This window comes from Alligator mississippiensis, chromosome 12 (assembly GCF_030867095.1).
Source record: "Alligator mississippiensis isolate rAllMis1 chromosome 12, rAllMis1, whole genome shotgun sequence".
NCBI classification, from domain to species: domain Eukaryota; kingdom Metazoa; phylum Chordata; order Crocodylia; family Alligatoridae; genus Alligator; species Alligator mississippiensis.
Window position 1 is genome coordinate 43,711,218 of NC_081835.1, and position 19,976 is coordinate 43,731,193.

The 19,976-nt window shown below is 48.4% G+C and overlaps 1 protein-coding gene across 1 annotated transcript; it reads right to left on the minus strand.

The window, feature by feature from the left end:
* Positions 1-16,050: 16,050 nt before the first annotated feature.
* HYAL1 (hyaluronidase 1) lies at positions 16,051-19,741 on the minus strand. Its single transcript, XM_006266380.4, has 4 exons — positions 19,661-19,741; positions 18,148-19,457; positions 17,394-17,483; positions 16,051-17,068 (listed from the first exon to the last, which is right to left on the minus strand). The coding sequence occupies exons 2-4, from the start codon at positions 19,072-19,074 to the stop codon at positions 16,748-16,750; spliced, it is 1,338 nt and encodes a 445-aa protein (XP_006266442.1). The 5' UTR covers positions 19,075-19,457; positions 19,661-19,741; the 3' UTR covers positions 16,051-16,747.
* Positions 19,742-19,976: the final 235 nt, after the last annotated feature.

Below are 19,976 nucleotides of genomic sequence, written 5' to 3' on the forward strand. Positions count from 1 at the left end.
GGTTCTCGGCTGCCCGAGGCTCGAGCCTTCCCCCCAAAGCTGTTCTGCACGTAGCAGTTTTGAACACAGGGTTCTCATGCAGTTATTGCAGTGCATAAAAAATAGGGGTGGAAACACATTTTTAAACAAACTGGCAAAGCAAACATGAATAACCGTAATAATACTATACTATTAGAAGTAATGAGGCACTGGAGCCTGGTGGTTCTTGCAAATATTTTGAATTTGTGGCCAAGTTGAAGAAAGGCAGCACTCATTTCCTCTTCCATTGAAAGACGTCTTTCTCTCCTTGTTTGTTCATGGGATAGTATTTATCTCTGTGCCAAGGAAAACTTGGAGCTAGATAGCTTTCATTCCACAGACTCAGCTTACCTATCCACAGTCTTGTTTTAAAACCACTACCTGAACTTGTGCTCACTTCAGGTTCATCTGCTTCTGAACACAAAGATTCACTCTAACATACACTGTTGCTACAAGGTTCCTCAACATTTTGCATTTTTACAGGGATGATATTAATTAGAAAGGTAACCCTCCGTAATCATAACCAACCATACAAGTCACAAATGGATGCTTGGTGTGATGTTACACTGTGCAAGAAGAGCTGAGCTTAGCTGACCAGTCCTGAATGGGTTATCTGAAGGCGTATAAGCAATTTGCTTGTGCTACTACTTTCACTGGTAGACATGGGAAACGCTCCCTCTTAGTTTTCACACATTTTTTAGCAATGGAAAAATACTAGAGCAATTATTCTGTTGCAAAGAACTTAGCAAGACCACGACAGGTCAGAATGGCTTTGACATTATGGATTCCTAACTGAAATCTCTGAGTTTATCTTGTGAATCACAGGCAGGTGCTTCCACACCTAACAGTGCTAATTAGAATCGCTGACTTAGTGGCTCCAACTATGTTCCAGGAGCCCACAGTTGGAGACATATCTCATGAAACCGTAGTCAGTCAACATCTCCCTGTGGTTGTGAAGGGCCATCAGTATGAGCTATTACTCAGGCAGCTTGGGCAATATCTCAGCGTCTGGCCTTGAACTGCCCAGAGGGAGGAATGCTGCTGTTGAGGCGGATCTGTGAGCCGGTGGCTTTTCAGACAAGAGACATTCCTGTCCCTCTGCTGTCCCCCGTTGAGAAGGGTTAACGTGCAAAGTCACATCCCAGCAGCCCACTGAGCACTAGAAGTGTCTGCTGGGGGAGGAGGGCTAGCATTCCACTGCGGTTACTTGGCTGGGGGAGCTGATGCCTGACAATGAATCATCAAGTAGCTCAGTTCCTTGGCCTAGATTTCTGAACATAAGAACTGCCATTTCCTAGGTCAGACTAGATCTATCTTGCCCCGTATCCTGTATCACACAGTGGCAGAGATCGGATGCTGAAAAGGAGACTGAACTGGGTATGAACAGGGATTTTTCCACTGTTTCTCATTTGCAGCTTCCAGCATTTAAGGTCTAGGAAGTTCTGATTAAGAGGCTGTACACTTAACTCCCATGCTCAATCACTTCACAAATCTCAAAAGGGCTTTCACTCAACAAGGGCACTCCTCCAAGAGATAGATCGCACTTTTGAAAGAGCCACCCAGATTCCAAGCAAAGAATTGCTGCAGGACAAAAAGAATATCCCCATGAATTGCACACCGCTAGTTATTACATATCATTGCTCCCTGGAACCTATACAGAAAATCCTCAAAGAATTGCAACCCATACTAGTAGGAGATCCGATTCTTAAAGAGAACTTCCCAAAAACACCCATCTTAGCCTTTAAACAAGCCCCAAACCTCACCAACCTATTCACCAGAAACAAATTCCCTATGGCACAAAACACAGCAAATGGATCCAGACCATGCCATGACAAGAAATGAAAAACCTGCCAACATATCTCCATCAGTCCCACAATAATTACGTCCCACAATAATTACATCCCACAACAGAACCATCACCATTCCTGGAACTTACACCTGCATCTTCAGAAATGTAATATCTCATCCAGTGCACTAAATGCCCTGATGGAATGAATATATGTAGGAGAAAGCAAACAACAAATGCACATCAGAATGAACGCACACCGAAAATCTATCAAAGACAAGAATACCCAGTTACTGTTGTTGGGGGCAAATTTCTCACAGGAAAATCACTCCCTCTTCAATCTCTCAATTCTAATCCTTGAAGGGAATTTACAAAACACCTTTCACAGACAAGCCTGTGAACTTCACTTCATCAATCTCCTGGATACAAAAAATCATGGATCAAATATAGACATTGGATTTATGACAGATTATATAACCTGTCTAACATCTGATACCCCAGGTAACCTCTCTATAATTTATCAGCTATATTCTGATCACCAGGTCTACATTCGCCTTTCTTCCGCCCTCCCACAATGTGTCTCTTACCCATTAACTGCCTCAGTTTGCATTTTCACTGACTGGCTTTCTTGCATGCATACTGGCCTCTGGCTTCTTTTATATTAAAATTGGCTCCGGGGTCGGACCCAGAGGGTAGTAATTGATGGAAGTCACTCATCGTGGTGTCCTGTGACCAGTGGGGTCCCCCAGGGCTCTGTCCTTGGACCCATACTGTTCAACATCTTCATTAATGATGTGGACACTGGAGTCAGAAGCGAACTGGCCAAGTTCGCAGATGACACCAAACTTTGGGGCAAAGCATCCACACCAGAAGACAGGCGGATGATCCAGGCTGACCTGGACAGGCTCAGCAAGTGGGCAGACGAGAATCTGATGGTGTTCAACGCCGATAAATGCAAGGTTCTCCACCTTGGGAAAAAAAACCCGCAGCATCCTTATAGGCTCGGCAGTGCTATGCTGGCTAGCACTATGGAAGAAAGAGACTTGGGGGTCATCATTGACCACAAGATGAACATGAGCCTGCAATGCGATGCTGCGGCTAGTAAAGCGACCAAAACGCTGGCTTGCATCCATAGATGCTTCTCAAGCAAATCCCGGGACGTCATTCTCCCCCTGTACTCGGCCTTAGTGAGGCCACAGCTGGGGTACTGCATCCAGTTGTGGGCTCCACAATTCAAAAAGGATGTGGAGAAGCTTGAGAGAGTCCAGAGAAGAGCCACGCACATGATCAGAGGTCAGGGAAGCAGACCCTACGATGACAGGCTGAGAGCCCTGGGGCTCTTTAGCCTGGAAAAGCGCAGGCTCAGGGGTGATCTGATGGCCACCTACAAGTTTATCAGGGGTGACCACCAGTATCTGGGGGAACGTTTGTTCACCAAAGCGCCCCAAGGGATGACGAGGTCGAATGGTCACAAACTACTACAAGATCATTTCAGGCTGGACATAAGGAAGAATTTCTTTACTGTCCGAGCCCCCAAGGTCTGGAACAGCCTGCCACCGGAGGTTGTTCAAGCGCCTTCGTTGAACACCTTCAAGATGAAACTGGATGCTTATCTTGCTGGGATCCTATGACCCCAGCTGACTTCCTGCCCTTTGGGCGGGGGGCTGCACTCGATGATCTTCCGAGGTCCCTTCCAGCCCTAATGTCTATGAAATCTATGAAATATTCCATTCAGAAAGAGCACAGAGCAACTGCAGATGCTTCCTCAGCCTGACAAAGGGTGTTTATACCCGAAAGCTTGCAAAGAATAATTTTTCCAACTATTTTAGTTGGTCTAATAAAGGATATCAGATTTACCCAAACAACCTTGTCTGCTTGTGTCCTTAGACCAACATGGCTGCAGCATATACCCCCAATAGCTACTGATGTACCTTTCTCCCAAGACTTCCATTTTTTAATCTGGCTGAACTGTCAGCTTTCACAGAATCTTGTGGCAATAAGTTTCACTCTTTAATTATACACTATGTGAAAAAAACTTCCTTTTTTTAGTTTTAAACTTACTACTTACAAGTTTCATTTTACAACCCCTAATTCTTGTACTATCTAAATAGGAAATTCCTATCTACTTTCTCTTCACCATTTAGTATTTTATAAACCCTTATCATGTCCCCTCTCCAGTATCTCTTTTCTAAACTGAATAGGCTTAGCCTCTTTAGTCTTGCATATGAAAGCCCCTCCATATCACTATTCATTCTAGTTGCTCTTCCCTGTACGTTTCTTGCCCTTCTTTATCCATTTTGAGGTGTGGGGACCAGAGTGGGGTACAGTATTCAAAGTGTGAACTCATCATGGATTTATAAAGGGACATAATGATACTTTGTATTTTATTCACAGTTTCCTGCTTAACAAGCCCTAATTTTGTTTCCCTTTTTCACAGCTGCTGAGCACTGAGCTGGTGTTTTTAGCAAACCACCCACGGTGACTCCTAGATCTCTTTCTAGTGTGATAACCTCTAATATAGAGCCCATCACAGTGTAGGTGTAGTTCAGATTATGTTTATCTATGTGCATCACTTTGCATTTATCTACATTGAATTTCTTTTGTCTTTTACTTGCCCATTCACTCATTTCTGAGCTCCTCTCAAACCCTCTGTTGCTCTAACCCAGAGATGGCCAACCAATGCCATGCATGCCACAAGTAGTGCAGAAAACCCCTATGTATGGCTCAGGACAGATCAGGGACGGGAAAGGGGGCACGGTAGCAGACAGAGCAGGAAGCAGGAGGTCAGGCAGAGAGCACAGGGCAGGAAGTTGGAAGCAGAAATAAAGCAAGAGATTGGGCAGGGATCACAGAGGGGACAGCAAGCATTGCAAAAGATTAGGCAGAGGAAGAGGATTCAAGTGGCACTCAAGGAAGATGCTGGGCTAATTTGTGTCACACCTGTTGGAAAGGTTAGCCCCCACTGATCTAGAGTCTTGTAGGTAAATCACTAGCTTCCCATGTGAGGTGGGAAAGTGTGGGGGGTCCACATCTCCCCGTTCCCCTCTTTGTCTGTCTTTGTCTATAGGAGAATTCTGCATCTGCTGAGTCTTTGGGACCAAGGCTGGTGACCCAGAGCCCTCAGTATTGGCATATGCATGCTGCAGGCTCTGCACAGAGAAACCACAGCTTCTCTTCACCATTGACCAGTACCAACACAGTCCTGGTCCATTCCTCTCCCTCCAAGATCCCTCAGTCTCTCCATCCTACTCCCCAACCATCATCTTCAGCGGCTGCCTGAAGGCAAGAAGATTCCTGAGGGCATAGGACAGGCTGTCCCCCCAGATAGCTGATATCTGGTGAACTACATTGCCATGCTCTAATAAGCTTTTACTGCCCACAGGCAAAAGCTTGTAACTTGGCTAAATTTGGGTGTACTTTCATATGGCTAGAATGACTACACAGTATTCCTTCTGCTAAATTTCAAGTCCCTCCTCCACCCCTGGAGCACTGGAGCTTCCCAAAAGACAAGGCAAAAAATTACATATTTTTCCCAAACATCAAAGTCATTAATTTTTTAACCATGTTTCCTTTCCAAAAGAACTGGGCTGCAGTCAGATGTCTAGTATTGAACCTCTTTAGCCAGGCTAGTCAAAGCTAGAAAAAATATAAGCAAAGTAAAACAGGGTTTTGCAGTGACAAATGTTGGGCAAACACAGCTGGTAGACATTGCTACCTGTAAAGCTTCACCCACTTCCCGTATTTCCTGTGCTGGACAGCAAGCACAGCATGTAGCTGTTAAAATGGTTTCTATCTTTGGAGTAGGACAGTTTTCTTACTGAATATTAATTGCCTACGAATTATATATTTCACCTGGGCCAAATTTCAAAAGGGTATTTCCATAGATTGATTTTGTGGAACATCTTTCCTGGCATGTATTACACACCTATTAGCCATTCTTAACTCATTCACTCTCTCGACTACCCAGACTTCTTGCTCAGATTCCAGAGGCCTAATTTGCAGACTCAGTTTTCCCCATTCTTGAACACATCCATGTTCCCAACGATGCTGTTATCATTGGAGACAAATTGATTGGTTCAGTTCTGGATCTCAGATTTCCCAGCCTTCTTAGCAAACCTATCCTAATAACTGTTTTATTTGAACCAGTGTTCACCATTCTTATCCACCCATCTTTTATTTAATGGGTCCAGTACATGTTCATGTTCATTATTGTTGTGCACTGCCCAGTTGTAAATAAACATGGGAGGACTGATCCTTGCACCCCCAACCTTTGCCCTATCAACTTAGGGATCCTGCACCCCTGCCGCTGTCTCTATTTCTCAAAATATGCAAGGGATTCTCATTAGACACTCGTGATGCTTTCCTCTGGCTTTTCTTAAACTTATAACAACATTTTATTTGTGTATGCAACCAATTGTTTCACATTACCCAATTTAACTACTCTTCTTTCCTTGGAGCTTTTTTTTTTCCTGAAGACCAATTTCCTTTGATTTACAAACCAAACGTCACTGCTTCTTATCATTGAAAAATGTACCAGTCAAAATTAGTGCCCCCTTCTCAACAAAATGAGGCAGGCATAGAACTAAACATGCAGGGCTCATGTCAATCAGGTTCCAGCTCCCTTACTCACAGCTGTTTCCTCTTCCAGGGCCCAGTTGTAAAGAAAGACCCAAGTTCTAAAGCAAATTCCACAGCCTCTCATAGAGTCTTTGGTCTCCTTTACTTGTTCTTCACCTGGAAATCCAAGTACAGATAGGTGTCTGGAAATTGCTCCATTGCCAGCTAATCCTAGAAGTCCCTGATGCCTGACTCCAAACCACATATCAGGAGCTTGTTCCAAATTTAGACAACTCAGCCTTTTTATGCGTTAAATTCTGCAATACCATTAGAGCTGACCCTCAAGATTGCTGCTGCCAGATACGTCCTTTCAGTCTGTCACCTCAGTCATTCACATCTGAGGGTGAACTAAGACAAATAATGCCTCCACAGGAGTCTTTCCATCAAGGGTAGTGGGCTAGCATTGTCTGGAATGGGACAGTCCAAGTTCTTCCCTCTAGGTCTCAATTAGATGTCAGTACGTGTAGATGTCCTTCCCTACCCAGTTTCTGTCTTACCCAACTCCACTCCAGGGAATTGACTGCCACTGTGGTCTGTGACTGATTCCTTCTCAAGGTGATTCCTCAGGTGGCCCCTTCAGTCTTTGATGCAGCTCCTCTGGGGTCTCAATAAGTTGTTTCAGTGAGCTGGAGAAATTGTTGATACAATGATATCCATGCTGAGCTGATGATAGTCAGGTATTTCTCTGGTGTAATTCTGTTTGTTTACGAAGACTAGACCCCCAAGTCCTGTTTCCCACAGCACAGTAGAAACAAACAACAGCAGGCAGTTTCCTTGTTCAGAAATCCAGATTTCCAGCAGCAGATATACATGCTGTCCCAGTTCTGAGCCCCAAAGAGGCACCAGCTCTCCCATTTAATAACCGCCAGGCCCCAAAGGTTGATATCCAAGATGTCTGCTTTGATGTCTTGCTCAGCCTTCTGGAGATAGGCCTTGAGGCTGCTGTTGTGGGGCACACCTCTGTTAACTGGGAACCCATCCTGGGTCTAATCTGAATAGAGGTCAAGACTTGGTGCTGTAGAAGATGGTCATCTCCTTGCCCATAAAGGACACATTGCAATTCAATACCACATAAAAGATTCCCAAGTCAAGGGACACATGAAATTTCTTTTCACATTTCTCTGTTGGTGCTTTCCAGACAATGACAACTGGGTGGTCAAAGAAAACAGGGCCTGTGCCATAGCCGGCAAAGCCCCAAGCAACCATGGGTAGCCTCGGGAAGCAAGCCCAAGGCAGCAGGAGCCCCAGGGCCTCTTTTCTGAGCATCATGTCTGGTCCTCCATGCCTGGGAGGAGCTCAGTATGTTATGGCATCTCCTCACAAATGGGCTCCTGGGGGCACAAAAACAAGAAACTGTCCCCTCTCTTCAAAAGGAGGAATGGAATCTCAGTGGAGGCAACAGGCAGTCTCAGTCCGTAGCTCGCCTAGTGATCCCTCCAGAGACAGAGGAGCAGGGAGGGATAAGAAGGTGGCTGTCAGCTGCTCCTAAGAGACCAGAGTGCTCCAAACTTTCCCAAGTCAGCTCCTGCCGGCTTGTTTCACCTTCCTCCTGCCTGGTTGCTGACAGACTTTCCCCACAGAGGAGCAAACACAGGACTAAGCCAAGGAAGCTGTGAGCTAAGGCTTTCACAGAGGCTCTGCAATGGAAGACCTGGCAATAATATTTGCTTTCTGGTGACCTTGGCTGATGTGTGGGTGGTCCCAGTTTCTAATGTGGAAATCAATACCCCCTGCCCATGTGCAGATTTCCTACACAGGCATTCACCTGGGCCCCAATATGGCTCCGTCCCTCACTTTTCCTGGCTGGGGAGGGAGCTGATTTCCTCTAATGCCAGGACTACAAGGCCATGCAACCAAGAGTGCAATTCCAGTGCAAGCCCTCTGTATCCTTGGCCATGGGCTCTGGTTGGCCAGAGGCAAGGAATTTCTGTGATATCTTTTATTGGAGCAGCTGTGTAGTTGGGGGAGATTTTAAACAGTCAATCCCAGGTTAAATATTTACCAGCTGTCAGAGATGGAGCAGGTGTGTTGGAGAGAGCACTGAGCCAACCGAACAGGAGTTAGGGCTTCAGTGATAAACTGCAAGGTCAAAAGCCAAGCCCCACCAGAAGGGAACAGTGTAGCTCTCATCACTCCTTGAAGTTTTTTCCATCAAGGGTAGCGAGCTGGCATTGTTTGAAATGTGACAGTCCATGTTCTCCCATCTAAGTCTCAATTAGATGTCAACACCTGTAGATGTCCTGCCCTACCCAGTTTATCCTACTTACTCAACTCCACTCCAGCTACCTGACTGCCACTGTGGTCTGTGACTCTTTCAATGTAATTCCTCAGGTGACCCCTCGAGTCTTTGACGCAGCTCCTCCCTGTTAGCATGTTTCAAACTGGCCAAAGCTTTCCTGGTCTCCATGGAACTATTTTTGTTATCCTTAATTCTGGTTGCCAGCCCTAGTTCCATCTCTGCCTTGGCCTTCCTAACAGTCTCCCTGCAATCACAAGCAACAGAGGAGTAATCCTCCTTGGTGACTGGCCCTTGCTTCCACTGACTGTATGCCACCTTTTTTGCCCTCAGGCCCTCCTGGATGCCTTTACTGAGCCAAGAAGGGTTTTTAGCACTCCTGTCCACTTTGGTTTGTATTGGGACTAACTCCCTCTGAGCTTGGAGTATCGTCTCCCTAGTGAACAGTTGTTCACCGAGCCCTTGATGCATTCCCCTGATGTAGTGGTAAGCTGCTACCACGTCCCCTCTCAGCCTTCTCTTTTTTAGGCTGAAGAGTCCCAGGTCCCTCAATGTTTCCTCGTATGGCTTGCTGTGCAAGTCTCTGATCATATGGGTGGCTCTTCTCTGGACTCTCTCAAGCTTTACCATGTCCTTGTTAAAGTGCAGAGCTCAGAACTGAATGCAGTACTCCAGCTGCGGTCTCACCAATGCTGAGTAAAGTGGAAGAATCACTTCTTTGGTTTTGCTTGAAATGTATTGATTGATGCATGCCAGAGTATTATTTGTGCTACTAGCTACAGCATTGCACTGATGGCTCATATTCATACTGTGATCTATTATTACCCCTAAGTCCCTTTCATTTGTGGTACTGGTTAGTTTGGCTCCACCAAGCCAGTAGGTGGGTTAAGTATTGTTGTCCTTGATTTCTGTTGCTAATTTAAATTCAGTTGCCTCCTTAGCCTTTCTAATCTGTTCTCTACAAGTGTCGGCCATTGTTGTATAGTCCTCCTTGGGGACTGTCCCAAGCTTCCACTGTTTGTACACCACTTTCTTCGTTTTTAAGAGGACCATGATTTCCCTGTTTAGCCAAGATGGCTTCCCAGTCCTTCTGCTACCTTTCCTCTGACTTCCTTTGTGCTTCAAGGATCACATCCTTAAGGAATGACCACTCTTCGTGCACTCCTTTTGCTTTTGGTTCCTGGTCTCACAACACTTCCCCGACTAGTGACCTGAGCTCCTTGAAATTTGCATTTTTGAAGTCCAAAACTTCAACCCTGCTATCTGATTTATCTGCCTTGCGATGGACAGTGAACATGATGGTTTCATGGTTGCTATCGCCCAGGCTACCCTCTATGTTCAATATTTGGGGTCTCGGCAAGTTCATAGATTTATAGATGCTAGGGTCAGAAGGGACCTCAACAGATCATAGAGTCTGACCCCCTGCTCTGGGCAGGAAAGAGTGCTGGGGTCAAATGACGCCAGCCAGATGCCTATCCAGCCTTCTCTTAAAGACCCCCAAGGTAGTGGAGAGCACCACCTCCCTTGGAAGCCCATTCCAAATTTTGCCCACCCTTACTGTGAAGAAGCTTTTCCTGATATCTAGCCTAAATCTGCTCTCTGTCAGTTTGTGACCATTGTTACTTGTTACCCCCAAGAGGCACCCTGGTGAACAGAGCATCTCTGATCCCTTGCTGCACCCCGCTAATGAATTTGTAGGTGGCCACAAAATCACCTCTCAGCCTCCTCTTGCAGAAGCTGAAGAGGTCCAGGTCCCTCAGTCTCTCCTCATAGGGCTTGTCCTGTAAGCCCCTAACCATACAAGTGGCCCTCCTCTGGACCCTCTCAAGTCTATCAACATCCTTCATGAAGTATGCTGCCCAAAACTGGACACAGTACTCCAACTGCGGTCTGACCAATGCTGCATAGAGGGGAAGTATCACCTCCTTGGATCTATTTGTCATGCATCTGCTGATGCATGATAAAGTGCGGTTAGTTTTGCTGATGATTTCGTCACACTGACGACTCATGTTCATCTTGGAGTTAACTATGACTCTGAGATCCCTTTCTGCTTCTGTGCTGCTGAGAGGGTCACTTCCTAGCCAGTAGGTGTGCTGGATATTTTTATGCCCTAGGTGCAGCACTCTGCACTTGTTCGTGTTGTACTGCATCCTATTGTGTACTGCCCACTTTTCTAACCTGTCCAGGTCTGCCTGCAATCGTTCCCTACCCTCCGAAGTGTGCACTTCACCCCAAAATTTAGTATCATCCGCAAACTTAGACAGAGTACACTCCACACCCACATCCAAGTCACTGATGAAGATATTGAAAAGCATGGGTACAAGGACCAAACCCTGCAGGACCCTGCTATCCACACCCTTCCAGGTCGATACCGACCCGTTTACTATCACTCTCTGGGTGTGACCGCTAAGCCAATTTGCCACCCACTGGACCATGTAAACATCTATATCACAGTCTTTTAATTTATTTATGAGAATGGGAGGAGATACTGTATTGAAGGCCTTGCTAAAATCCAAGAAAATTACATCCACCTCTACTGTGTCTAAGCTTTTTGTGACCGTCATAAAATGAACCCAGATTGGTCAGGCATGATCTACCTGCTACAAATCTATGCTGGTTTCCCTGCAGCATTATTTTTCCTGCTGGACTCCCACAAATATGATCCTTCATAATCTTTTCAAAGACCTTTCCAAGGATGGAGGTGAGACTGACTGGCCTATAATTACTTGGATCCTCCTTCCTCCCCTTCTTGCAAATAGGAACCACATTGGCCCTTTTCCCACGGCTGGGCAGTTAGCATTAGGGGCTTTTCCCACGACTGGGCAGTTAGCATTAGGGGCTATAGGCTCTACAGGCAGGATAGAGAAGGAAGGAAGGGAGGAGGTGTGGCACTCTATGTCAAAGAGCAATACACATCCTCTGCCAGCAAAATGGGGTCGGAGGAGGGGCAAGCTGAAGTGCTCTGGGTCAAGATACAAGGGGGTCGTGGGGAGAGAGATCTAATGGTGGGGGTCTACTACAGACCCCCCAACCAAGGGGAAGAGCTGGACCGGGAATTTTCAGGCCAGCTTGCAGAGGCACTTAAAGCAAGGGATGTAGTTGTCATGGGTGATCTAAATTACCCGGACATCTGCTGGGAGGAGCAGTCAGCCAGGTCGGACCATTCCAGGAGGTTCCTGGCCGAGATGCAGGACCTCCACTTAACCCAGGAGGTACACAGTCCCACCAGAGGAAATGCCCTGTTGGACCTGGTCCTGGCTACAGGCAATGCTCTGGTAAGGGGGCTCCAGGTCCTTGACCACCTGGGTGATAGCGATCATCGCTTGCTGGAATTCATCCAGCGCAGGGTGACAAGGGCCTGCAGCAAGGCGGTAGCCCTAGACTTCAAGAGGGCCAACTTCAACGAGTTGAGGAGATTGGTGGGAGAGGTGCTGGGGTTCTCGAGGGCAGGGGAACTCAGTGTCCAAGATGAGTGGTCGTTCCTTAAGGAGACGATACTCTGGGCCCAAGGGGTGATGATCCCAACAAGAAGCGAGGGGGGCAAGAGTGCCCAAAAGCCTCCCTGGCTCACCAAGGACTTCTGGGAATGCCTGGTTGCCAAAAAGGCGGTGTACACTCAGTGGAAGAGGGGCCTATCTCCAAAGAGGAGTATACTTCCACTGCTGGGGCCTGTAGGGGGGCTGTTAGGAAAGCTAAGGCAGACATAGAGCTAGGACTAGCATTCAAGATCAAGGATAATAAAAAGTCCTTTTTCAAATATATAGGGAGGATGAAGAAGGCACTGGGAAATGTGGGGCCCCTGCAAGATGCGCTGGGCAATCTGGTGGTTGCGCCAGAGGAGAAGGCAGACCTCTTTAACAAATTCTTCACCTCCGTTTTCTTGCGCAGGGAATGGGACTCCCCCACCGTGTTTCAAGATGGACTCGAGGGGAACACCTCAAGACCTAAGGTTGAGGAGGACCGGGTTAGAGTGCTTCTGGAGGGGCTGGACGTGTTCAAGTCAGCAGGTCCAGATGCTCTCCACCCCAGGGTGTTGAGGGAGCTAGCAGGGGTTATTGCAGGGCCGTTGGCATGGCTTTACGAGTGCTCGTGGTGCTTGGGCCAGGTGTCAGATGATTGGAATATAGCCAATGTGGTCCCCATCTTTAAAAAAGGGAGGAGGGAGGACCCGGGCAACTATAGGCCCGTCAGTCTTACCTCAATCCTGGGGAAACTCTTTGAGAAGATCATTAAGGAGCACATCTGTGATGGGCCGGCATCAGGGATGATGCTCAAGGGCAACCAGCACGGTTTCATTAGGGGCAGGTCATGTCAGACCAACCTGATTGCCTTTTATGATCAGGTCACAAAAGCATTGGATGCAGGTATCGCCGTGGATGTAGTCTTTCCGGACTTCAGCAAGGCCTTTGACACTGTCGACCACCCCATCCTCATTAAAAAACTAGGCGACTGTGGCATCGATGCCTACACGGTCAGATGGATTACAAATTGCCTGAAGGGTCGTACTCAGAGGGTGGTGGTGGATGGGTCATATTCGACCTGGGGGGAAGTGGGCAGCGGAGTCCCCCAGGGCTCGGTCCTTGGGCCCGCACTGTTCAATTTCTTTATCAGCGATTTGGACGATGGGGTGAAAAGCAACCTGTTCAAATTTGCTGATGATACCAAAATTTGGGGTGAGGTGGGCACGCTAGTAGGGAGGGAAAGATTGCAGAAAGACCTGGATAGGTTGCAAGGGTGGGCTAACAAAAACAGGATGCGTTTCAATACAGACAAGTGCAGGGTGCTGCACTTGGGCAGTAGTAACCAGCAGCACACTTATAAGATGGGAAACTCCCTTCTTGAGAGCACAGAGGCAGAAAGGGATCTTGGAGTCATCACTGACTCCAAGATGAACGTGGGCCGACAATGCGAGGTCACGGTCGGCAGGGCTAACCGGACCTTGCCGTGCATCCACAGGTGCATCTCAAGTAGGGCCAAGGAGGTGATCCTCCCCCTCTACGCGACACTGGTCAGGCCGCAGCTGGAGTACTGTGACCAGTTCTGGGCACCCCATTTCAAGAGGGATGTGGACAACATTGAGAGGGTCCAGGGGAGAGCCACCCTCATGATCCGGGGACAGCAGGGCAGACCCTACAATGAAAGGCTACGGGACCTGAACCTGTTCAGCCTTCACAAGAGAAGGCTGAGGGGGGACCTGCTGACCGTCTATAAACTCACAAGGGGGGACCAGAAGGGTATGGGGGAGACCTTGTTTCTCCTAGCGCCCCCCGGGATAACAAGGAATAACGGCCACAAGTTGTTGGAGAGTAGGTTTAGATTAGACATTCGTAAGAACTACTTCGCAGTTAGGGCGGCTAGGATCTGGAACCGACTTCCAAGGGAAGTGGTGCTGGCTCCTACCCTGGGGGTCTTTAAGCAGCAGCTCGATGCCTACCTGGCTGGGGTCATTTGAGCCCAGCTTTCCTTCTGCCCAGGCAGGGGGTCAGACTTCAAGATCTACAAGGTCACATCCGACCCTACTTCTATGATTCCATGATATGATTCTATGATCACAGTCCTCCGGGACCTGACCCGAGCACCACGAGCGCTCAAACAGCCGTGCCAGTGGTTCTGCTATAACACCAGCCATTTCGTTCAGTACCCTTGGATGCAGCTCATTCAGGCCTGCTGACTTAAACACATCCAGTCCATCCAAGTGACTCTGCGCCAAGTCAGCATCAACAGCTGGTGGGCTGGTGTCCCTCTGATGCCCACCTAAGAACCCATTAGGAGACTTATCTTGAGCCCTGTTCAGGAACACAGAGGCAAAAAACTACTTGAATAGCTCAGCCTTGTCCCCCCTCTCTGCCACTAATTGCTCCTCCTTGTTCCGTAGGGGTCCTATGCTGCCCTGTGCCTTCCTTTTACTCCTTACGTACTTAAAAAAAGACTTTTTGTTGTCTTTGTGTCACCAGCCTCAGCTCTGTAGTTGCTTTGGCCTTTCTAACTGCCTCCCTGCAAGTGTGGGCCAAGTAGGTATACTCCTCCTTGGTAGCTTCCCCCTGCTTCCACCACCTATATGTGTTTTTTGCCCTTAGGCTCCCCTGGATTCCCTGTTTAGCCAAGGAAGTTTTTTGGCTCCTTTCCCCTTGTACTGGGATAGTCTCCCTCTGTGCCCAAAGGATCACTTCCTTTAGGAACGACCACCCTTACTGGATTCCCATCTCACCAATACTCTTCTCCTGCAGTTCTTTCAGTGAGCTGGAGAAATTGTTGATACAATGATATTCATGCCGAGCTGATGATAGTCAGGTATTTCTCTGGTGTAATTCTGTTTGTTTACAAAGACTAGATCCCCAAGCCCTGTTTCTCTCAGCACAGTAGAAACCAACAACAGCAGGCAGTTTCCTTGTTCAGAAATCCAGATCTGGCTATCTAGGGAGTTCATTGTCCGAAAGAAACTCTTGTCTCTTGGCTTCCTCTAAAGGCCACACTCACCACTGTTTCTCTAGCTTTCTGGTGCTGCTCTGGCTGCTCTCTCTCACACACATTCACATACAAAATACTGGGTGGTAACTAAACACAGCCTCAGCTGCCAGCCCTCAGGAAAAACCTTTAGGCAATATGGCCCAGCATCTACTCAAGGAGTTTTCTTGAAGTTTGCTTCATGCAGGTTGTAGGTGATTCCTACATCACACATCCAGAACTGCCACTTGCACCTTTGGTAGTTACTTCATGAATTCCCACAACAGTTAATCACCTGCTTTCTTTTTCTCTCTCATGCCCTCCTTCTCAGTACCCTTCCATGTGCTTGGTCGCTGCAGTTCTATACATCCCAAAGAATGCTTTGCCTTGGCCGTAACCAGTCAATACAGCATTTGTATATCAGGCAAGATGGGAAATTAATGTATTATGGGATGGAATGTAGGAATTTGTGGAAGGAGGCAGTGTATCCCACAATAAATATCCTGCTCACAGTACACTGCAAAAGTTTCCCACCAGGCAATGCAGCAGAAGGGACAGTGAAATACTTATCTCCATACCATCCTTTGCTAATACTATCTGTCACTGTCAGGGTGGGTTGCACTAGGAAATGCAGCCAAATGTGGACAGCCTGTCCTGATGCTAGCAAAACAGCTGCCACTAACACTTCCTAGTGCAGACAAAGGCTGAGTCAATTCCTCAGCTGCCCTTCAGCCTGTACGTCAGATGCCGCCTATGTGTCCTTCAGGCTGTGTGTCAAATGCCATCCTCCATCCAGTCATTTCTAGAAACCAGATTTAACAGCATCATGGGAAAAATGAGTTCATTGGCAGCCTACTGGTGTGTGTGTACTCTGTGCCCAAGCCATATAAAAACCAAGCGTTACAAACTTTGTACAACCAGGCAAAAACCATATGACTAGAAGGGTTGGTTAGCCTTGCAAAGAACATTTTGTTTATTGCTGTACATGCAAATTGGATCATCCAGCTGGTACAAGAATTACTGGCACAATTAAAGCATGTGATTTTCCTTCACTGTTGAATTAAGATTTTTTTCCAGTGAAGCACTGTGTCTTCTTTTACATTACGCTGAATCGCTTTAGCACTAGTATGTGCTTTTTACATGTCTGTATATAATGCCTGACCTGCAAACTGAGTTGGTTTGTATTTCTGGGGGTGAAACATAAATCTCTGGACATTGTAGACATGCTGGAGATGCATTTAATTCCACTACATGACATTTATGTGAGCAAAATGAATGAGTTGGGGCAAGATTCCCTTCATGTGAGTGCTCATGTGGATCCACGCATGTGGCATTTGTGAAAATCTCCACTTGGAAGATGCACTGCACCAAGTGGAGTGTATGTGTACGTGTGCATGTGTGTGTTGGGGAGTTCTATGCCTCTGGAAGAGGGTGCATGGGGCCTGTGGGATATCTATATGTATACAGTAGAGATTCAAGTGGAAGGTTTCCAGGACCATATGGAGTGGGTGCATGTTTAGGGTGTGCCCCCTGGGGAGAGGATACAGAGTCATGTGCGTCAAGTGCATCTGTGGAATGGGGCTGTGCATGGGGACAGAATATAGGAGTCGGTAGGCCATGTGGATGGGTGCTCTCTATTAGGGGTGTCATTCTGCAGTGGCTTTGTTTTCACACCATTCCCCTTCCCAGCCCTCATAGCATTGGCATATGAATTCTTCCATCATCTTGGCCTCATCAGCATCTGACTTGTGTCCCAGCAGGAAGAAGCGGTGCTCCTTGGGGTCTCTCTCTATGGTGAAGCTGGCAGGGCTGAGGTGCAGATAAGCCTCAGGGTGAGTCTCTCTCCGCACACAGCGCCCATGGCTGGAGCAAACTGCCTCACTGCACAAAATAGTGCTGCTGGTCACATTCATGATGTAGTGACCCAGGATTCCATCCACAAACTTCTTCACTGCCAGGCAGGACTCCTGCAATGGATCATGGCAAAGGCTGAGATGGAGCAGTGCGTGGGAGCAGAGGGGTCCATGTCCCTGCTGTGCTTTCTTGCAGCAAACCCCCACCTGCCCATCTCTGGAATTGGCATGATTACCCTCCCAACTTTGAGTACATGGGATCCACGGGCACGGACACCCTCTCCTGGCCTCACTGCTTCAAGAGGCTCACATGTGGGAGTTGCTAGGTATTCACCCTGAGACAGCCAATCCTCTGATTGCAGTGCCACCCACATCCCAGTGCAGCCATACCAGGATTCCCATTGGACCTAGAAACAGCCTTATCCTCCCCTTAACTCACCCGGGAGTTGCTATAATCCTCACTCCCCCACAGGACAATCCCAGCAGCACCTTGAGAAGCACTCTCTCCAATAGTGTTTTCCAAGTCTTCCTGCAAGAAGATGTTGAAGCAAAGAGAATAAGCAGCCTTGACAACTAACACCTGGGCTGGAAGGGACACAGCTTCCTTGGGATCCAGATATACAGGATCCCTGTTCATCTGGATCAACATGGAGCAGTCAGTTCCCCTGGCAACCCTCGTCACAGTGGGAGCAGTCATTCCCCTGGCAACCCCCTTGCCCTGCCTCAGCCACTGTGAGGACACAGCCTTGGAGAGCAGTGGGTCAGAGAACATGCAAAGAAGCATGATGCTGGGCTAGTGACTCAAGTCCCTGACAGCCGCTGCTATGGCACCATCTGCCATGTAGGAGCAGGGGTGTTGCAACCGACCCTGCAGTGAAGTAATATCTCCAACACGCCTCTTTTTGAATGCCTAGATCTGCCCATGGCTCTTGCTGTGACCCCCCGGATCATCCCTCCCTCTTTGTTCTCCCTTGTCCTCCAAGATGTCTACTGCTTTCTATACTGCTATAGACAGAGAGCAAGCTGCAGGGAGGAGGCTAAAGACCCATGCCGTTAAGATGAGAGAACCAGCCTGGAGAAAGCAGAGAGGACTGGGACTGCTGGGAGACATCATCTGGGACAGGACAACTACTGGTGGCTCTGCAGAGATGGGGAGGCAAAGATGCATGTGGACAGTGTGGGGAGGGCCTCACCTGTGAAAGAAAGTCATCTGTGAGCTCATACGAGATGTGGGCATAAGGTATGACAGGGAGACTGCCACCTGTTACCCACTTCTGCACCCTGAATGCCTCCCCAATGCGGTGGCGGACGTATGTCAGAACCTTGCCTGATGCCTCCAGCTCCTTGGGCAAGTAGATGCTGGGATAGAGCGCCCCGCTCTGGTTCCACAGCCACTGCAGCTGGTCATTCCTCTGCTGCTCAATCTCAGGGCATTCCCCTGTGTAGTTGACATTTTTGAAGTCATTGTTATAGCAGCAGGGGAAGCCATAGAAGCCCCAGAATCCACCAGGCCTCAGGCATTCGCCCAGTGCTAGGGTTTGCTCCATGAAGGCCCGGCCACTTTTCTCAAACACCAGTTCGGCTTTCTTTACCACCCTCTTGGGAGACCAGTCAGGATGGCGCTCTTGGACAAGGGCTATGGACTTCTTCTTATAGATGTCCAGGCTGTCCCAGTTCCGAACCCACAAAGGGCGCCAGCTCTCCCAGTCAATCACTGCCAGGCCCCGAAAGTTGGGATCCAAGATGTCAGCCTTGATGTCTTGCTCAGCCTTCTGGAGATGGGCCGGGAGGCTGCTGTTGAAGGGGACACCCCCGTTAACTGGGAACCCATCCTTGGTGTAATATGGATAGAGGCCAAGCTTGGTGCTGTAGAAGATGGTCATCTGGTTGCCCATAAAGGACTCATTGCGGTTCAGTACCACATCAAAGATTCCCAAGTCAAGGGACACATGAAATTTCTTTTCACAGTTCTCGGTTGGTGCATTCCAGACGGTAACAAATGGGCGGTCAAAGAAAATGGGGCCTGTGCCATGGCCTGCGAAGCCCCAAGCAAACATGGGTAGACTCAGCAAGCAAGCCCAAGATAGCAGAAGCCCCAGGGCCTCTCTTCTGAGCTTCATGTCTGGTCCTCAGCACCAGAGAAGAGCTGAGTATGTTGTGGCTCTGCAGTGGAAGACCTCACAATAATATTTGCTCTCTGGTGACCTTGGCTGATATGTGGGTGGTCCCAGTTCCTAATGTAGAAATCAATACTCCCAGCCTACGCAGGCCTTCTCTTGAGTCCTGATGCAGCTTCATCCCCCACTTTTCCTGGCTGGGGAGGGAGTACCAGGACTACAGGGCCATGCAGCCAAGAGTGCAGTTCAAGTGCAAGCCCTCTGTATCCTTGCCCATGGGCTCTGGTTGGCCAGAGGCAAGAAATTTCTGTAATATCTTTTACTGGAGCAGCTGTGTAGTTCGGGGAAATCTTGGATTAGTCAGTCCCAGGTTAATTATTTACCACCTGTGAGAGAGAGAGCAGGTGTGTTGGAGAGAGCACTGAGCCAACCACACAGGAGTTAGGGCTTCAGTGATAAACTGCAAGGTCAGAATCCAAAGGAGGGGGAGCGGGGATGGCGGGGAAACAAAGCAGCCCTCATCACCACTCCCAGCTTGTCCAGGGCTAGGCTGGCTCCCTGCTGCCTGCTCCCCAGTGCCCTGCCTTACCTTAACTGACTGAGCAGGGCCCCTTGAGGCGCTTCCTGGCCTGCTGGGGCTGTCAGCCATGCCCGTGGGGAATTCTCATCAAGCTGCTCTGGGCAGCTCTCTGGTTGTGGCTCCAGCATCTCTGCAGCCCGTGTGGGGCGACCCCCTATGACCCTGCTGCAGCTGAGCAGAGAGCCAGGCCTGGCCTGCAGCAGCAGAGAGAAGGAAAGGTCTGGGTCTGCCCTGCCTCTGAGGCTCCGCAGAAACAGGCTCCCACCGCCGCACAGCTCAAGGCGGAGGGGTTATGGCAGCGGCAAACATGTGTCATGGGGGCAGC

Coding starts and splice junctions, on each gene's coding strand:
- HYAL1 (XM_006266380.4), bottom strand. CDS start 19,074: ATGAAGCTCAGAAGAGAGGCCCTGGGGCTTCTGCTATCTTGGGCTTGC. Junction 17,484..18,147: donor CAGATGACTTTCTTTCACAG/GTGAGGCCCTCC, acceptor ATCTTCTTGCAG/GAAGACTTGGAAAACACTAT. Junction 17,069..17,393: donor AGGATTATAGCAACTCCCGG/GTGAGTTAAGGG, acceptor GATCCATTGCAG/GAGTCCTGCCTGGCAGTGAA.